This window comes from Clytia hemisphaerica, unplaced genomic scaffold, assembly GCF_902728285.1.
Source record: "Clytia hemisphaerica strain Z4C2 unplaced genomic scaffold, Clytia hemisphaerica genome assembly, whole genome shotgun sequence".
Classification (NCBI taxonomy): Eukaryota; Metazoa; Cnidaria; class Hydrozoa; order Leptothecata; family Clytiidae; genus Clytia; species Clytia hemisphaerica.
Window position 1 is genome coordinate 22,500 of NW_027103402.1, and position 18,716 is coordinate 41,215.

Here is an 18,716-nt window from a genome sequence, read left to right on the forward strand (position 1 = left end):
GTTGCCTAACAGAAAAATGTATGACCTTTCGTTGTTTAATTGGTTAGATTTCGTCGAAATTACATATTGAATTGGGGAAATATGAAAAATCCAAAATCTAAAATCCTCAACAATATCTAAAATCCTCAAATATTTTCAAACCTCGTAAAATTATGGTAGTTTCAGTTATGGAAAATTCGTGTTGTAGAAGTTTGGATTTGCTGTAATATTTGATTTATAAAGAAGAGAAAGAAGATACCCAAAGAGTTCCGAATTGATGCCTTGATATATTTTAGATAATAAGGATAAAATATAATCTACCGAAAATGTTTAAAAATTCATTGTAAAAAGATTGATAAATAATTCTGGACTAACTAACGGGTTCTAACGGGATTTGTAAGAGGTGTCATGCCAAATCGTTTGATTCCGCAAAAAAAACAACGAAACAAGCAGTCATCAAAAGTAGGTTTCAACTGGTTTCAAAGGTGAAGAAGGACAAAATACAAATGTGAGAAAACAAAATAAAACTTTCAACAATATTTAGGATATAATAAACAAAAAGTAATTTTCTATTTTAATATTTAATTACAGTACACAATATAAAAAACTCAAAGAAAAATTTTCTAATCACTAATCAACTAATTCATCTAAAAATTCAAATAAAAATATATTTAACCATGGACCAAATACAACGAAGTGTAAAAATACAGCCAGCGTCCCAAACATTATTTTCATGTCATATTGATTAAAAAGTGCAATTAATTAGCTAGACCATTTTAAAAAAGTTGCTTCTCGTACCTAAAAAAGGAAATTAAGGAAAAATAATATAGGTAAAAAAAGCAAACACTGTTTATAAAATACTGAGAGCAAGGAAATTTCAGACGTATCTGGAGTTGGAAGTCGATTTTTCTTATAACATCTGTCTACAGAAGATAGCGCCATCGGCAAGCAATAGGAAGCTTTTTCATAATAAAATAAGGGTTTGACATCTTCTTTTCATCCTCTTTTGCCAAGGCCTAATTCGCGGACCCCTCTCATAAAAGTCTCAAAGTCCTATCTACTTTCGAACCAATTACATGCGGTTGCGTTCCACGAAAGATGCTACGAATCCTAAAGGTTTGCCCCCCTAAAACTCGAACTCTTTGGGATATGAGCACTGTCGTCGATTTGAATTTTAGAAATTTCAATTTACATCGCATGTGAGGTGAGGGTCACTAATACTTTAGGCGTACAAACTTTCGCGAGCAGAAACTTTCGCGAGGACGAAAAATCACGAAATTCACGACATTTACTTTCGCGAATTTAACGAAAAAATATTTTTCGCGAGCATAAACTTTCGCGAATCAAGACGTAAAATTGAGAATTTTCACATGAAAAAATGGCTTAGAGGGACAAACACTTCTTGGATTGGCTTGAAACATTTGTCCTTTAACTTATTAGTATTTTAGCATGCTAAAAAGTGCCATAAAAGTTATATTTTATTTTAAGTTTTAAGATTTACAGATTTTCTATTTTGTCAAGAATTTTTTGCGAGCATAAACTTTCGCGAATGGCCCTTCCAAGAATTTTTAAAGACATTTACTTTCGCGAAAAAGGGCCAAAATTCTCGAAAATCGCGAAAGTTTCTGCTCGCGAAAGTTTGTACGCCTAAAGTATTAGTCAGCCCCTCCCCTTTTACGGAAGAAACCAACAAATTACAACTTACGAATGAAGGCCATGCACCCCTCCTTCTCTTTGAGCGGATGGTGTGCGTTTTTCAACTCTTAATTGTCCACTGTATGTCATCGATCTAAAAATAATATCAAGAGTATTTTTTTACTGACATACATTTTAAAATTTCTGCCATGGTATTTTTTACTTTTTTTACCATGAATGTTTAACTGTAAGGAAATTTTTGTGTGCATTTTCTTTAAATAGTATTTTACTCTAAATCTATCATAAAGAAGAACTGAAACAAAAGTGATAAGGTGATATTACATTATAGCGAAAAGAGAACTTTCATGAGAAACTCTCTCTAAATTTCGACTTCATCCTTTCATACCTTAGCGAAGTGAGAGATTTAGCTCCAATATCTTGACATCCGTGTTGAACACCCGCAGTAAGGTAAGGAATGAATTTGAACAAACTCCCTTTATCTTCCACTGAACCACTGACACCTTGAGCAACTTTCACTTTGTCACTTTCCACGAAATAGCGACTTTGACTTCCTTTGCTTTTCATAGCACCGAGCGATCCCATACCACGGTATCGCTTCAAACGAACGCCATTTTGATAGAAGTATTCACCGGGCGCTTCAAAAGTACCAGCTAATAACGAGCCCATCATCACAGTCGATGCTCCCAGCGTTAACGCTTTAATGATGTGTCCAGCATTTGAAATTCCTCCGTCAGCGATACAAGGAACACCGAAACGACGGGCGTATTCACTGACATAAAAGACGGCAGTACCTTGGGGCCGCCCAACAGCACACACTTCTTGTGTGATACAAATGGATCCACTACCCATACCCACACGTAAGCCATCAGCGCCGGCATCAATTAAATTCTTAGCTTGTGCAGCAGTGACAACGTTTCCAGCAATGACTTCTAGATTAGGATATTTGGCTTTGATTTCTTTGATACGTTCGATTTGAAAGGATGAATTTCCTTGTGATGAATCGAGAACAACAACATCAACACCTGCCTCAACGAGTGCTGCTAGACGTGGCACATCTTCGTCATGTGTACTGATAGCAGCTCCAACTGAACGAAAGGAGAAGATTAACTTATACACTAATACACTCGTCTTGGAATTTTTGCGAGGATAAAAATCGCGAAAGCTTTGTCGGCTGAAGATAGCAGGGAGAATTTTTTTGATGGGGAAAGACTGGGGAAATTGTTTCTTGTCAATAATGGAATGAAATAGATATATGGGTAAGGGAACGTATTTGAGAACATCGATAATGATAATACTCAAGAGCTGCAAAGATGAGCATACCGAGTAGTTGTTTCTTGGAATCTTTAGAAGCTAAAGGGTATTCACGATTTTTTTGCAAATCAGTCCGCGAGATCAACGCAACCAGATTGAAATCATCGTCGACGATCGGAAGTTTTCCTGAGGTGAAAAAAAAGACATTTAAGAATATTAGAGAAAATGGAAGGTTGATCACTCAGACTATGTGTTAAAAATCTGCAAGTTTTTAAGTTTTTAGTTTTTAAAGCTCAAAGAAAAAGTTTAAATTAACGAAATTAATAGTGAGCAATTGAATTGATCCTACCTTTTTTACTTTTGGACAGAATTTCGTTTGCTTCTTTGAGGGTGATGCCATCTCTTCCCACGGTCAATTCTTCTTTCATTGTCATGATCTATGAAAGCAAAAAGTGATAACGATTTTCTTCCAAAATAAAGGGGATTTTTATAAAATCTAACCAAAAATTGGTTTTTCCGTCTTCCGTGGTTTAGACCTCAAAAACAGCAAATTTAGCGGTTTAGCAAAAATTTAAACATTCGCAGAATTAAATTTCCCTGGTTGACTGATTTCGGGAAAAAAAATTTACAGCAATAAATATTTTTATTTTGTTTTTAGAAACCTTTACAATGTATTCCATAAAATACAAATTTTTATTGCAGTAAATTATTAACACTAAAAATGTTTCTATGCACAATTCAAGCATGGTAAAAAGCATGGTAAAAAACCCGTCAGTAAAAACAAAAATTGAATTCTAAAAATATCTTCCCTTAAGGTAGAAATGCCTGACGAGGCAGGGGCTCCAAAGGCTTTCAGGCTCGGCAAAGCTACGTATCTTTAACGGGAAATCGACCAATATGGAAGAACAAATTTTGCAGAGGTGATTCCTTACGCAAATCGACCGCAATGGTAGAGATTATATTACATGAAAACCTCCAGATTATCCTAGTCCGAACTCTAGATATTCGTATGTGAAAAAAATTGCATATTATCAAATGAGTTAAAAAAGAATTCACCTCTGACGCTGGTTTTTCATGATCTTCAGGTGAGATGAAGTCAACATCTCGGTTAGTGACAATACCCACTAATTTACCACCAACTTTCCCATTCTCTACGGAAAAGATTAGTAAAAAATTTGGAAGGGTGCAAACCAAATTATCTATAATTTATTTTTAACTTTGAGTAACCTTCTTATATTATTCTAAATACCCATGTATTAATGTGCTCTTCCAGAACATTTTTGGACATGGGGGTGGAGGATATATTGGATATTTTGTCCGGGGGGTAGTGAAAAATCTGCAAAACTTGCCTTGTTTTAGTGGTAAACTTGCTCTGATTAGGGGTGATTTTGAATGTCCGGGGGATCAACTGATGCTTGTCCGGGAGGTCAACTGATGCTTGTCCGGGGGGTGAGATCCGTTGTCCGGGGGGTCAAAATTCACAATGTCCGGGGGGGGGGGGGTAAATTTCTAAAAAATGTTATATCCTCCAACCCCCCCCCCCATATTCAATTTTTTTTTCTGGAAGAGCCCAATGGGGCTCATGAGCCTAAATGCTAAGACGTTATTTTTAAGATAAATTATTCGACTTTCGAACTCCAAAATGGTGCTTTTATACATCCGTTTTAATACCTCGAACTTTGAAAGGACCTAAACGTTACTTCTGACATCAAAAATTGCTGAAAATTTGGTGAAAATATAGTGATTTGATCCGAATAAAACAATGTAAATAAAATAGTTAGCGATTAATAGTCAAAAACCCAGCCCAACCTTTTTATGAAAATGGATAAAGGCGAGACCGACTATGTTTTTTTCTAAAATGGGAATAATATCATAAGTTTTTTGCAGATATTTTTAACTGAATAAGTTGAAAAAGTGTAAATTCATCCCAAAACTAAGATGATTTTAAAATATCATATTTGAAATGGCATGAAAGTCGCTCATCGATAAAGAGCAAAAAGTGTACTGATTCAAAACGTCACAAATCTTTTAAACCTTCCGACGCTAGACTTAAAGAAATTTATTTTTATAATACCGAACGAACGACCGACCCACAGTTTTCTGAAGGTCTTCCCAAAGAACAAAATATCAAATTTGTCTCGCATTACATCATAAAAAAGGGAGAAACGCAAGCAGGGAAAAAAGTCATTACAAACCTGTGACAGGAAAGCCAGAGAAGCCGAACTTTTTGTGAATATTTTTGACATCAGTGACTGTATGCGAGGGACTAATCACAATAGGGTCTGTTATGAAACCTTGTTCGAAACGTTTGACTTTGTGTACTTCGTTTGCTTGGAATTCGATTGAACAATTATGATGAATTATACCGATACCTCCAAGAAGCTAAATAAAACAAAACCCTTTTTTAATCATAAAAATGTTCCTTTACGAGCATAGTAGTATGATGAGTATATCGCTTAGAGCTAAAGTAAAATGGCCGTTACTAAGCATGACAAAAAAAAAACATTTTCAACTTACAGCCATAGTCTTTGCCATATCAGATTCTAAAAAATGAAATATTTAAACAGTTCACTCTCGCTAACTCGAACTCGAACAGGGAATCTTTTTCGTTCAAATTACAGAGAGATTCGAGTTTCTTCCTTGTCGGGGACTGGGAATAATTTCGAATCATAGAAATATATGAATAATAGAAATTTAATTAAGCGAGCGTCCACTGTATAAGAAATAAACAGAAGCTAACAGCTCAGAGAGTTGCACTGAATGGATTTGAACGTCTCTTATAAGTTAAATGTTCTTATTTGAACTAATCTCATCACTCATTTTTGCTATATGATCACCGCGTTTACCCTACCAAGCCAAACGCGTTGACTCAAATTTCCTTGTCAGGCCTTCTGAACCCTAGTTCAGGCCTTAGAGCACTTCATAATCACTCATTTTTGCTATATGATCACCGCGTTTAACCTACCAAGCCAAACGCGTTGACTCAAATTTCCTTGTCAGGACTTCTGAACCCTAGTTCAGGCCTTAGAACACTTCATAATCACTCATTTTTGCTATATGATCACCGCGTTTAACCTACCAAGCCAAACGCGTTGACTCAATTTCCTTGTCAGGCCTTCTGAACCCTAGTTCAGGCCTTAGAACACTTCATAATCACTCATTTTTGCTATATGATCACCGCGTTTAACCTACCAAGCCAAACGCGTTGACTCAAATTTCCTTGTCAGGACTTCTGAACCCTAGTTCAGGCCTTAGAACACTTCATAATCACTCATTTTTGCTATATGATCACCGCGTTTAACCTACCAAGCCAAACGCGTTGACTCAAATTTCCTTGTCAGGACTTCTGAACCCTAGTTCAGGCCTTAGAACACTTCATAATCACTCATTTTAGCTATGTGATCACCGCGTTTACCCTACCAAGTCAAACGCGGTGACTCAAATTCACTTGTCAGGTCTTCTGAACCCTAGTTCAGGCCTTAGAACACTTCATAATCACTCATTTTTGAAATGTGATCACCGCGTTTACCCTACCAAGCTAAACGCGTTGACTCAAATTCCCTTGTCAGGCCAAGTGTTCTAAGGCCTGAACTTAGAACACTTAATCAGCCAATAAGCTTATCTGGGTACCGCAGTACCTTAGCAAATTGACGAGATCAATATTGAAGAGAAACCTATTCTAATCACTTAAAATGATTTACCTGTGACAGTATCCATAGGAGAACTTATGAATGGTGTTTTTAAGGTGATCTTTTTAGTCAATGGTGAATTCAATGCCTAAAAATAAAAATTTTGGTTTTAAATCGTCCGACATATCATATGTATGTATAATTAAATGATAACGTGTTTTATCAGATCTTGGAAAATAATGAAAGAGAACGCACGTCTTTTTTCTTAAATTGCCAAATACAACGAGTACGTATTGTGGGAATCGGTGATATAGAAAAACAATTTGGACAGACTGAAAGACAAGCATTGTAAGAATGCAAAACTTAAACATCCAAAATAAGGTCATGGAATGCAGGGTAGGGTACATAATAAATTAAAATCAAAACGCCACAGTCTTTGTAACAAAAACATTTTAAATAGAAGCTTTAATTTAACGGGGGAAAAGTACGTACCACATCTCCAGTGCCAAAGTCGATATATCCGGGCAATATAATGAAGTCACTGAAAAAAGAACAAAAACTCTTCAAAGGCGGGAATAAATAAAAGTCCACTGATCAGTTCTGACTTACATCGGAACTTCGGACTTTAGAATAAATGACCAGTTTTCCAGAAAAGAATGCGAGATATAAAACAAGAGGGTGATTAAAAAGGCAAACAATCAGGCAACTGAGGCGAGGCCACCCACCAAAAAAATAGAAAATTCGAAAAAGACATACTTGTAAGTGATGCCGGTGCCTGATTTCATTAAATCTTCAACTTTCATGCCGTCTGATGGAACATAAGATGTAGAGCTGATCAAATCCGCCATATCTTCACTAACCTATGAACGCAATTAATAAGGTAACAAACAGTGGACATCAAAATTTATACAATTTTCTATGATGGAACAAAATTTTCTATGATATTTAATTTTTATCATAAGTAAGTAAATGCCAATTTCTAGATGAGATGTCTAGTCTGATAAGCTTTTGTCTTTTTTTATAATACAAAAACAACGTAGAAAATTTACAACCTCAGACATAATTGCACTCTGGATGAAACAAGATTGCACTTATTCTGACAAGGAAAACTCTGTGATTGTCAAATTTCTACTGGCCTGGTTTTAAGCTCGACAAATTTTGGTGAGCTGCTAAAGCAATAACTACACTATTCATAAGCATGTGATACTTCGTGACAGTTGAACTATTTTAAAATTGCTCTTTGGTTTTGAGATTAAGTCTTCAAATCAAGCCACTCATTAAACTTTATCAACTTTGAATATAATGATACCCATAAATAATCACCAAATCTACCAGCTGGACAAATTTGTCGATTTTAATATAATAAACTTACCTTCTCATGAAATGAATTGTTCTGTTAATAGTTCAAAAAGTTTATCATTCAGCCTTTTTATTGCCTCTACCAATATATATTGTTTAGATTAACAAGTCAACAAGAAACTTTGAATGTCTTAGAAAGAAAACACCACAATTCATTGTTGTTATTTGCATGTAAAACAAAAGTTTATTTACTAAGCTAGGAAGTAAAGTCTGTCCAGATATAATTGGCAGTGGAAACAAGAATGCCTGTAACTTTTGATAGTCAAGTATAATTATGGAAATTTTTTTTGCTTGATTTAGAGAATCAAAAGCGCTTTATTTGATTGTATTTTTGGTTGAAAAATTCGTGATTTTTAGCGGTTTAATTTGCGATTGTAAAAATTGAGCTTTTTTTCTACTTATGCTATAACGTTCATTTTTACACCAGTGGTAGTTCAACCTTAGGTTAAGAAGTTTGTTAAATTTCAAGTCAAACAGAAAAGTCCTTCGGAAGATATGTGACCCAAAATACCCCTTGGTAGCACTTTTCTGTGAAATATCAAATCTCCAACTTATTACTAAAAACGTGGGTAGTGATATGATTGATGAAACAGTTTTTCGCTCATAACACATTTTACAATCTCTTTAATGACCTCATAGCCAAACTGTGTTTAGTGTTTTGGGAATTAGCAAAGTTCTTTAATGACTTAAAAATAACAAAGGCAATATAAGTTCATGCTTATCCTTTCAATAAAAACAATTATACTGTATGATTTCACTTCGTTTCGAAATAATCAATGATACCAATAATACCAATGCACCAACACGTAACATTTTCCAACTTTTAATTGCACTGTTCAAAAAAGATAACATAACCCCCGTTTTAGTAATAAGTTGGAGATTTGATATTTCACAGAAAAGTGCTACCAAGGGGTATTTCGGGTCCCGTATCTTCCGAAGGACTTTTCTGTTTGCCTTGAAATTTAACAAACTTCTTAACCTAAGGTTGAACTACCACTGGTATAAAAATGAACGTTATAGCGTAAGCAGAAAAAAAGCTCAATTTTTACAATCGCAAATTAAACCGCTAAAAATCGCGAATTTTTCAACCAAAAATACATTCAAATATAGCGCTTTTTATTTTCTAAAACAAGCAAAAAAAAAATTCCATAATTATATTTGACTATCAACAGTTACAGGTATTCTTGTTTCCACTGCCAATTATATCTGGACAGACTTTAGTAGCAATGCGATATTGTAATCAAATCTTTTATTGTTTATTTTACTTTGCAGTAATAGCTTTCAAAGCTATTTGTTTATTTTTCTAAAGTACTTAGCCAAATTATAAGCATATAGTAGAAAATTGAAAAGAATTCTATCAAATTTCCTTGCAAAAGGTCTCAGAAAAAATAAGTTTTCAGTAACATTCTTTTGAGCCTTCAAACGCTTTCCTGGATATTCTCCCCTTTTTTAATTCCACTTGGCCTTGTGTCATTTTGAAATAGTTTGCTTTTGTATTTATATCTCTTTTTTCAAAATTTTAAGTCCTGAAAATTGGAGCCTTCATCTTGTTGTTCTTGATCAGTTTTTAAAACACGATAGTTATCCTTATCCATGCCAGGAGAAATAATCCATGAAGCATTAGCAATGAGACCATAGAAAATAAGTTCTCAATGCTAATGCACCCTCAATGTTTTGTTTTCAAAATGACACAGAAATAATTGGGGAATTCAAAAGCCACAAGGAAGGTGCAGTTTTATATCATAGTGGGCAACACCCCTCCAACCCCCACCTAAAAAGTTACCCCCATCTGCATGGGCTTACCCCCACCTGAAAATTGAGGACTACTCAACCCCCACAGTCTTGGGCAACCCCCACCTGAATTTATAAAACCTTCCAACCCCCACCTGAAAAATCCAATTTTATCTTTCTCTCAAATTTTAAAAGTTTTCATTGATAGATCTGATTGAAACACCCTCACCATGTTATATTAAATTCAAAAGTTGTATACAGTATGCTACAAATTGGGATGTTTTTCTTTTAGGTTTGGATTCTTTTTTGTTTGCCTGATCTTTTAGCCATTTCATGATCCTATTAGTAAGTGTGAGGTAGCTGTGTTAAAAAAGGTGAGATTTTTTTCTTCAATAGAATTTTGTCTGCGAACTTGGAGATTTTGTTCCTTTAGGAACGCTCAAAATTCCAGTGAAGTCCCCTGATGAATATGAACTGGAGAGGAAGAGATTGGAGGACAAAAAATAAACATTTTTTAATTTTTTACTTGTAAAGTTGGATAGTTTTTTCAATTTTTTTTTCAACTAAGGTTCTCATAAAAAATGAAAGATACACTCAAAACTCCACAACCCCTACCTGAAAATTTCTACCCCCACCTGTATAGGGTTACCCCCACCTGATTCAAAAAATTTGAAAATCACCAACCCCCCTCCCCCAGAATCCTGGGGGGCTGCCCACTATGTATATTATTAACATCTTTAAAATCCATTCCAAAACGCATTTCGCTGGAAAGCACGAGAAGGCACTGGAAGTTATTGTTTGAAATCAAAATATTTATGATTTTCAAAGACTTTTGAGATCAGATAGCTGGCTTGACAACAAAATGTCATCATTGGTATTGCCATTTTGTATCAGTGTTCAATTTCATGAAAAAATATAAAGTACAGCTTGAAAAATTCAAGAGAAACCGCTTTTCCCGGGGGAAGTTCCGTGTGTAAAAATCAGTTTTATTGACAATTAAACAATGCTTGATTGTTATCAATAATGTTTTTGTGTAAAAAAAACAAAGAAATATAAGGAATAAGTCCAATGAAAATCTACAAAAACAGCGATTTTCAGCATTTTCGGCCTGAAAAAAATTTTCTCAGAAATCTGACTCAGCCACATTTTGGCCATTGCTAATACGCATCTTTGTGCAACTTGTCTGTACACAAACCCAATATCTACGGCTAATTTCAAAATTCATTGCCGTAGAGGGTCTGTTGTCATTGTCTTTTCTGGTTTGAGATTTTTCAAACCAACCGCTACGATGGAGTGCTGTTGGAGTTTGGCGAGAAATCGGAGGCGACAAAATGGCCGTCAGAGTTGTCAGAAAGTATAGAAGTTTGTCGAAAAAAAGTGTTTTCATAACAGTTGATATCAAAACTGATTTTATTTTTTAATAATTGGAATAAAAGAGAGCTCTAAATGAAGACATTCTATTGCAAAATAACTCTTTTTGCACAAATCGAATTTTTTTTTGTTTACATTTTGGATCTCTAAGTTCACGAACATGAGAGAGAAGTTGTTTGATTGGAATCTTGTTTTTAAAGTGGTTTTAACTTCAGTTCTTTGCAAAAGAATATACTCAGAGTATCTCTGCATGATTTTTTGTTCAAATTCAGTATTACTTTTACAGCATTCGATCTATGTAGAGTGGCTAGTTTGTTTTGTTGGCATAACTTTTGTAATTAAAATGTTTGTATTTTTCTTTGGCGGACTACATGGATAAATAGGGTAATTCATTTTATTTCAAAATTATACTTCATCGCAGAGGTCTCCGTACGGAAAAACTTTTATCAAACAGACAATGCGCACAGAGTGAACTACGCTACGATAATCGTGAGATACACTTTGGTACAGAGTATTGTGCAACCGGCATATTTCCAGCATTTTCAGCCGGAAAGTTTTGGACCCCTCAAATGGATTGAAAAATACAGCTGTTTCTGGCTGTAAAACTCAAATTCAATGATGGATCAGGTGATTCTGAAAGTTGAATCAATGATGTTGATGAATCTGACGCTGCAATCAATGATGTTGATGAATCTGATGGTGGTCGTGAATTTGATGATGGAATAAATGGAACTGATGAATCTATTAGTTGGATCAACAGTGTTGATGAATCTGATGGTGAATCTAATGATCACCCTTAATTTCTTCATCACATTCCAGCACCATTCTCCCATCATCACATTCATATTTATAAGCAATATTTATTCAATCGTCAGATTCCCAGCACAATTTATCAGCATCAATTCCAACATGAAATTCATCAACAAAATTGATTCCATTTTCAGAACCACCAGTTCCATCATCACCACCATCAGAATCATCATCATCATAGCCAGATGACCAGCCAGATGACCAACCAGAGACCCATCCTGTATTTTTATAATCTTATATATACAGGAGGGGTACAAGCTGTGAGGCAGATTTCGGCCTCAAAAAATTTACAGTGGGAAATTCGAATTTAGTGCTGTCCTCACTACTAAAATAAAAACCAAATTTTGAAATTCGAATTTAGTGCTGTCCTCACTACTAATATAAAAACCAAATTTTGGAACTTGCATTTTCTCTAAAAAAGTGTGAACAATGAAAAAATAAAAAAATTTGATTGGCTGTGTTTTCAATCGTCACTAGGATTTAGGAAATTCAAACTCCCAACTCTAACCAAGCTATACATTTCGCCTTCAGTATATAAAAGAAGAAATCATAGCATGGATCTCCAGGCTACATAGCCACCAGAAAAATTATCATCACCACAAGATCTATCATCACTATCATCAGATTTACCAGATCCATCATAACTAACCAGCAGAACAATCACACCACCAGCAGAATCACCAGAGCCTTTGTCACCTTTGTTACCAGATTGATCAATGAATCAGAAACAGCCATTTTTAATTTCAAGGGGTTTCATTTGGTAGTCAATTTTAGGGGTCCATTTTGGGGGTCCAACTTTTGTCGTCTCCCTGGGGAAGTCAAGTTAGTACGCTAAGTCAAGTTAGCACACTAAGTCGAGTTAGAACACTAAGTCGAGTTATCAGGCTAATTCATCAGTCATAATATTTTGGGTTTTGGCAGTAGGAAATCAAGCTTTCAGAAAAAACAACATTAGTCATCTACAGGATGTATTTGCAACAACAAGAATGAGAGTTACCTGAATCAAGTTCAAGTTCCCAAGACATGAATTAAAACTTGAAAACTTAAAAAATGAGACAAAATGACCGATTGCGAATGTGCAGCAGCCAGGATATCAACCAACCAAATTTTGTTATTTAATTCCCAAGACAGCGCTTTAATTTTTAATTGGCCTTGTTTATACGCTAAAGTAAAAATAATTCTGCACATGTAAATGGGTCAGTGTTTGAGGTTTGGCGAAATTTCCAGGAAATAGCCTACCCGGCAGTGTGCGGATCTAGGTGGGTTCTGTCTCCCCCATAAATATTTTTCTTGGGAAGTTGATCTTCAAATTAGTTTTCAAGGTTGGCTTGGCTCAAAATTTTTCATCAATGGCTCAAATTTTAGGCAATTTCTCATAGTTTTTGAAAATGAGCGCTGACAAAAAGCGCTGGGTTATTTTTTCATGAATCCCTTTAGAGTCAAGTAAACGATATAGCGCTTTTGCAGCATTAATCTCTGATAAACATTTTGGCGGGACGCTAGTGTGACTAACTGTTTGGACCCAGTTTAGTTAGCTAATTATATCTGTTTTGTCAGTCTAAGCATAAACTCCTATATCAGGATTAGAAACTGGGCTAGTCTTACCCCTTTTATCTTTCCCTTTACAACAATACTATGCTGACAAGTTGACACAACACATTGACAAATAATCCCTCTGAGAAATTTATATTGAAATCGGTAACAAAAACGAAAGTGGTCTCTTCTACTGATTGCTTCCCGGTGCTCCTTCGCAGCTGTTTATCAAATTTCCACCAATGAGATTGCCACATTTCACAAGGCCTGTCTTTTTAGCACCGTGGCCTCTCAGTGACGTCATGTCATGACTTGCACGACAGGTGGCTCTAAAATCCCACCCTTCTAGTTCTATATTTGTTTCAATCCGTGTTCCTAAGGCTCAGGTTTTTTTCTCATCCTCAATTTACTGAAGAAGGTGGGAATTTGATGTGAGAGTTAATTGTCAGTCTATGCTTATAAACTCCTACATCAAGATACGGGATTTGGAGTGCAGAACGATTTTACTTTCATTTTCAGTAGTTTCACTTTCGATTTTGAGCCAACATCTTAGCAACGGGGTGCTTACCCATAGTTACAGGGGTTTGTGCAAAAAAACAAACATAGAAAGTTTTCCAACTCCCTTATTTCAATTGAACCAATGAAAAATGAAACTTTTCCATGTTTCACTTTTTTGCACAAACTCTTCAAAATGAAAATATTTAAGATTTAAAGTATTCAAAGATTTTTTACGGCACTTTGCACAACGTATTTCAACTGTACTCAACCACTTCCGGTTTTCAGAGCATGTCATGGTAGCCCCCAAGGAAAATTTCAAACATAAAACTCTGCCACGACCCACGGCATGGCCCGAAATGTTTGGGCCTCTTGATTAATACTTTTTAAAAATGGACCGCGCGGGCCCGCGCAATTACGGACCATGTTCGGGCCAGATTTTCGAAAACTTGCTACCATCACGCGTGTAATTTCAGGACCCAATATTTATATTTTAAATTCCTTATTTTAGCAAACAAATTTAAAAATCTTCATCTTTATTCAAATATATATTGTTCAAATATAAAAGTTAATCATCTATTTTCCAATTAAGTTAGGAAAATTATTAAAAAGAATGATTTGAATCTTACATAATATGGTCTTCTTTTTATTCTTTATCCCGTTCCCTTTTCTAGTGGTCTTCTCCTATTCGAAGCAGAATTTTTCTGGATCGTTTTTTGTACTGTTATACAACTTTGTGAATCAAACTGGTATTTGGAACTTTGAGTTTGTCTAATGAAAATATTTAACAATGGATGATGATAAACCAGGAAAGGTAAATAAAATTAAATTCTACTATCAATTGTAAATACATGGCCCGAACATGGCAGTGTAGACCTAAAGCTCTAAAACAGCATCTAATAACATGAAAACCAGAATATGATTCTTCAATGGGAATCAAAACTATAAAGTGCACTTACAAACATCAATTTGTCAGATCTAACAAAATTAATAACCACACTGTCATCATTGACAATGAAACAAACGATTTTCTGTCAAGAGCCTTGTAAACATCCCAACAACTTCCATCGAAACGATCTATCACAGCTCAGTTTACCATTTTTAGCGCGGTCTGAGGATTGAGCCGAGAACTCTCGCATAGCGCCCGAGCTCCCGCGCGGCACGCGCCGCGGGGATGAAAAACTTCAATCTGTCAATCATTTTCTCAAGCGAAGTGTACGCGAAGTGATTCTAGCTTTACGATAGTGCCGCGGATCATCAATGGATAGTATTCAATTATCATTATCCCTTTATTTTCATTCCTAGAACTTTTGCAAAAAAAAGGAAAAATAGAAAAGTTGTATATTTTACTTCTCTATTCACATACTGAATTTGAAAGATCTTCTATGTGGCGTTTTTTTGCAAACTTCAAAAAACTGATTTTTGTCCCGCCTTTGCGGGATTTTGGCTCAAGTGCTTGAGTGCAGCATAGGGTACAAAGTCCAAATATGCGTTTCCCGTAATTTTTGTATGAAGAGTTAGGTCTACACTGCATGGTCCAAACAAAATGTTCGGGCCGATTCAATGATACTTTTTTGTGGCCCGAGCATGGTCCGAACAGGCCCGAACATATTCGGGCCATGTCGTGGGTCATACTCTGCCCCTAAGATCTGACCACAAAAAAAGCCAGAAAAACAGGTAAATATAGCCAGTTTTCAATGATTTTGCCCCTGAACTGTAGATATTATCAAAATTTTCCCCCTGCCCTTGAAAAGAGAGCAATCTCTGCCCTCGAGATCTCGATGATTTCTGCCATACTCTGAAAACTGGAACCACTCATATATATGTCACAACCCTGCACAACCAGTTAATAAATATATTAATATCCTCCTAGAATTACCTATATTTCTATCCATCTGTATGCTCCAGAAAGATAAAATAAAACTGACACTGTTCCGTTTTATGCCGCTTTAGTTTTATCTTTCTGGTCTACACATCATTTTTAGCAGTTTTTAGGCTCTGCAGTAGTCCTGCAGCTGTGTCAAAGCAGAATATTAAAGGCCTAGAGAAAAAGCATACTTACAAATCTATCATGCAAAAACACTTCTTTTAATTGCAAGGATTGGGGTCCAAGTGTTTTCTTGACAAGACACAAAGGATTCAAGCAGGGAGCAATCGGTTGAAGCCGACCGAGTGACAAAATAAATCAGCTGCGCACATGTTTGCACCTATAACGAGCTACTGGTTGTTGGTGATGTACATAGTGCGGGTGGTCGGGCGCCAAGTCCGCCGTATGACCTTGGTCTAGCACAACACTTTTTTTTCGGAACACCCTGTCAGAAAGGTTACTTTTAGTATGCCTGGTATGCTTTTAGACATAACTGACATAAGCTATTGAAGCTACTAGCATAGGTCTGCTCTACTCATGAAGCATCTTCTTATTGTGTAAATCTTATATATCTGATAAATCTAATTACGTTGAGCAGCAATGTCCCGAACCGTATTTTTTGTACCCTGAGTATCAGAGGTTAAGTTTCAAAGAATATATTAACCTCTGAAGACCAATAATATAAATTTTATCGCGCATGTGTCAATCTAATCACTGTAGAAAGCATCAAAGATGAAGAGCAAATATTACCTTATTAATGTCTAGAAGACTGTATCAGTATGCAATTTACTATTTACGAATTCCCCAGAAACCTCCAAGTGTAATTGAAGTTAGTTTCTTTCGAAAGAAATCTTTTACATGATCCCCAAATGTATAACAGTAATTACTAAACTATTAATTATGGAAATGTCACTTTAATTGAATCGAAATAATAGACAGATTTTGTGTTATGATTCTCTATCACTGACTCTTTTTAAAAAGCACTGATGATATTTTTTAGTTGTGTTTTCAACGACGGGAATAAAAATATCAACTTTGAACTTCATCCAAGATCTTGGATGATCCTCATGGTTACTTTTGTCTTCGTTGATTGCGCGCTGAATAGAATCTCGATTCGTCGGCACAGCGTCGATATATGATTTCGACCTGTGCTTTTCACGGTATATTTTTTGAGAACAGAAAGTTTCGGGATTATACGGAAACCAGAGAAGCAGCCGGTGAAGCAATTTTGTAGAAGTTCGTGTTCTTATATTCCAGGACACCGCATGACACTATCTTATTTTTTTATTCAATTCTAAGAAAAACTTTTTGCCTGTATACTTGTAAGATATTTGTTTTGTTTTTCTCTCTCTCTCTCTCGCTCTGAATGATTCTGGGGTTACAAGGCTACAACAAAAACATCAATTTTGTCTTGATTAAACCCCCTTATTGAAAAACGCTACCTATAATATCAGATAATATCTATCTTATCAGAACACATTTAACGCCCAGAACATATTGAAAAAAGATCACCGAGCTTTCTGCTTTCGATTTTAGTCACATCCAGGGCTGTCCAGGGTCACCTTTTTAGCAAATTCAAATTCAACAAATGAGTTCGAGTAGGTACCATTTTTAGAACGGGAAAGTCATCTGTCAAGTCATCAGATCGATCGTAGGAAAATTATTCGAATCTGAATTGAGTGAAAGTACCAAAACAATAACGAGAAATAATGACAACAAGTTTGTTTGTGACAAAGCGTCTGGATCAATGGAGATATATCATTTGTTTAATAGAGATCCATCCAGTCCTTGCAGGGGATGCCCTGTATTGAGCAGTCTAGGAATCGTCTCGTTAGAAACGTCTTACGTTGTAGTTTATACTGCCTACCAACTTGCGAGACACTGACAAACAGTTTTTCAGATCGAGTGTGTTAATCCAGCCAGCATACTATCACCTCATCCACGATTTATTGTCTGTACACTCACTTGCCAAGTAATCAAAGCACATAGTGGGAATAGAACCCCGATCTCCTGGGTGGCAGTCAAGAATGAAATCCACTACACTACTTCGCCTATATCGGAGATCCTTAGACCCCTAGATAATGCCAGTCGATAGGTGATAAGTGAAATATAAGATAAGTAAAAATTGTGTCTTAACCTGTTGAGCTGAATCTTTTGTAGTTTTGGATTTTGGTAGTAGAAGACATTGATCAGAGGATGATCCATGAGGTGTGAGAAAGCGATGAGAAGAGGATGGGGAGAATGAAAAGACGAGATTTTCTTCCTCTTCACCGTTATATCTGGGTGGTTGACCTTGTTGGTTGATTTCCTCTGCTGACCATTTCCTCCACGGACTGTTTGGTGTAGACATCCCCTTTCAAGTGTTATTTTTAGTTCCCTAGAGATTGAAATTAAATAATAAGGTTAAAAGTATGCTAAGTTAAAGGAAACATTCAATAAATTTATCTGAGAGTGAAAAATTTGAGAGTCAAAAATTTACATTCCAGTTGCTGTGAGAGCAAAACAAACAAACAAACAAGACTGTCATACAAATAGTTAATAGTTAAAATTGAAAAGTTACAGCTAGATTTTTTCAATTTGTTTTGAAAAATTGGTCCTGTGATGCACCCTGGTATAAATAAACGTTGGCAATGATAAAATTTATTTCGATTGAAGTGAAATGAGCAGTAGACATTATAAGGGTCAAATTTCAATTCATCTGGATGGTTGTGAAATACAATATTTTATGTTATAAACTTTTATGTAGCTATTTCCATTTGTTGTTCATCATAATTCACCATGTATGATTTCACACATGTACTCTCTTAATATCATATAGCACTAAAACTAGCATGACGTTTGACACATAAAAAGCTTCTTAATTCTGGTAATCCACTAAAACCTTTTAACTTTTAAAGATTTTTAGAAAATTCTGTTTTGTTTGAATATAGTATGCTAAAACCATGAAAAAGTTCGTCTGAGTTCACAGACAACACTTTAAACTATTCGAACTATTACTCTTTCATTTTAACAGCTTATTAAGTTAGCCCAGCCGA

The 18,716-nt window shown here is 35.5% G+C and overlaps 1 protein-coding gene across 3 annotated transcripts; it reads right to left on the reverse strand.

The window, feature by feature from the left end:
• Positions 1-246: 246 nt before the first annotated feature.
• On the reverse strand, positions 247-18,050 carry LOC136797395 (inosine-5'-monophosphate dehydrogenase 2-like). 3 transcript variants are annotated; one of them, XM_067053977.1, is made up of 12 exons: positions 15,877-15,998; positions 7,272-7,375; positions 7,008-7,056; positions 6,588-6,663; positions 5,404-5,429; positions 5,082-5,268; positions 3,943-4,037; positions 3,236-3,323; positions 2,956-3,072; positions 2,021-2,720; positions 1,685-1,768; positions 247-777 (listed from the first exon to the last, which is right to left on the reverse strand). In XM_067053977.1, the coding sequence occupies exons 2-12, from the start codon at positions 7,361-7,363 to the stop codon at positions 756-758; spliced, it is 1,536 nt and encodes a 511-aa protein (XP_066910078.1). In that variant the 5' UTR covers positions 7,364-7,375; positions 15,877-15,998; the 3' UTR covers positions 247-755. The 3 variants fall into 3 exon arrangements, with proteins under 3 accessions (XP_066910078.1, XP_066910077.1, XP_066910076.1); XM_067053976.1 differs by lacking the exon at positions 15,877-15,998 and adding an exon at positions 7,888-7,961; XM_067053975.1 differs by lacking the exon at positions 15,877-15,998 and adding an exon at positions 17,819-18,050 and having other exon boundaries at positions 489-777.
• Between the last annotated feature and the right edge of the window lie 666 nt (positions 18,051-18,716).

Bases quoted from the DNA above. Each gene is read 5' to 3' on its own strand.
- LOC136797395 (XM_067053975.1), bottom strand. From the start codon at position 18,031: ATGTCTACACCAAACAGTCCGTGGAGGAAATGGTCAGCAGAGGAAATC. The intron at 3,073-3,235 runs GTAGGATCAATT...TTTTCACCTCAG, and splicing joins TCTGTCCAAAAGTAAAAAAG to GAAAACTTCCGATCGTCGAC. The intron at 2,721-2,955 runs GTATGCTCATCT...CCTTTCGTTCAG, and splicing joins TTCCAAGAAACAACTACTCG to TTGGAGCTGCTATCAGTACA.